The sequence below is a fragment of the Propithecus coquereli genome, unplaced genomic scaffold, assembly GCF_000956105.1.
Source record: "Propithecus coquereli isolate 6110/MARCELLA unplaced genomic scaffold, Pcoq_1.0 Scaffold98, whole genome shotgun sequence".
NCBI lineage: Eukaryota > Metazoa > Chordata > Mammalia > Primates > Indriidae > Propithecus > Propithecus coquereli.
In genome coordinates this window covers 1,491,238-1,492,902 of record NW_012156173.1, presented here as the reverse complement: position 1 = coordinate 1,492,902, position 1,665 = coordinate 1,491,238, and the positions used below count along the sequence as shown (strand labels likewise).

Sequence of the window (1,665 nt, the reverse complement as noted above, 5' to 3'; positions counted from 1 at the left end):
TTGATTTTTGTTTAATAATGCTCTGCGATAGTAGGAAAAGCTTGACAAAGCACTTGTGAATTTGTTACTTTCTTGGCAAGTAAAAACATGTCAAGTAAAACATCTTGTAATAGTTTCAAACTTTTATGGCTATTAGACCTGATTTGTATTGTTGAATAGTCAAAGAACCATTGGGGCTAAATTAAGATAGGATATTTTAAAAAGAGATATACCAAAAATGGATTACTAAAATACATATAATTATTTAATTCCTCTCTTTCTTATAATATGCAAATTGTTATTTTTCAGTGTATCCCAGTTCCTGATATTAACAAACCCCAGTCAACTCATGCCTTTGCAATGACTTGTATTTGGATTCATCTCAATAGAAAAGCTCAAAATGACAACTCCAAGCTACAAATTCCAATACCCCATTCCCTAAAGCTTCACCATGAGTAAGTTATTTGTTGTTTGACATTTAACTTTCTTATTTAATAAATAGTGGCTTGAAGACTAATACTGGTCTCAGTATTTGTGCATAATTTGGAAATCTCCCCACACCTGCTGGAGGTAGGGTAGGGATGAATATTTAGTGTATATGTCATAACAAGAGAATCCGAGCAGTACCTGTATCAGGAAACTACTATAGGAATAATCCTGCTTACATATGGATTTTTAAAAAAAAAATTTTCCATGCTGATCTTTGTTTTCATATATTGCACTTGAAAGTCATTAATTTAATGGAAGCATATTAATTTTTATTAATGTGAAAATGTTTCAAAATTTCTCGAGCGCTTGGGACTCAGGCATGATCTGACTGAGATATCTTTCACTCCCTGGGCTGCCAGGATTGACTGAGCTTATCTGACTGACGTGCTCCCTTACCTCTCTTCCAAAGCTGTGATCACTCAAAGAAGATGCCCTTAGATAATACTATACTCCAGTCAAGGGTGCTAGGAACTTCTGAATAGGACTGCCACATCTCTTCATGAGAGCCTGCAGGGTAGTCAGACTTGGTGTTTTATTTGGCTTTCACTTTCTGAGATACCACTTAGCCATGTTTTCATGGTATTATGTATAATGAAGGCATATTGTTGTGCTTACATAGATAATAAATAGAAACCTAGTTCATGGATTTGTGAGTTATTTCCTCATTCTCTGAAACTTAGCCTAATACAGTGCTGAATATGTAGAACATACTTAGCAAATACTCATTAATTTTTAACTTATAATTATTTAAGTGTGTTCTGAAATGCTACCCAAACTTCTATGTGTTTCCACTCTACTTTTCACCCAGAAATGATAATACATGTAGGAACAAAGATAGCACAAATGAATAGTTGCATAAAATTGAACTTTTTAAAAAAAAAATGCAAGTTTAACTTTATGAAAATGTTTGCATTTTTTCTGTCTAACGAAACGTGGATTTTTAGGTTTCTCCAGCAGAGTCTGAGAAATAAAAGTTTACAAATGAATGACTATAAGATTGCCCTGTTATGTAATGCATACTCTACAAATTCAGAATGTTTTACATTACCCATGGGAGCTCTGGTAGAAACTATTTATGGAAATGGAATTATGAGGATACCTCTCCCTGGCACCAGCTGTTTGGCCTCAGGATCTATTACTCCCTTACCAATGAACCTCCTGGATTCACTGACAGTTCATGCCAAAATGAGGTATGTT

The 1,665-nt window shown here is 34.2% G+C and overlaps 1 protein-coding gene across 1 annotated transcript in view; it reads left to right on the top strand.

Annotated features, from left to right (window-relative positions):
- MED23 (mediator complex subunit 23) overlaps nt 1–1,665 on the top strand; it is a 63,330-nt gene that overhangs the window by 42,683 nt on the left and 18,982 nt on the right. Inside the window, exon 6 of the mRNA XM_012665225.1 lies at nt 1,627–1,658. Within this exon, the coding sequence (XP_012520679.1) occupies nt 1,627–1,658 (32 nt within the window). The remainder of the gene's footprint in view (nt 1–1,626; nt 1,659–1,665) is intronic.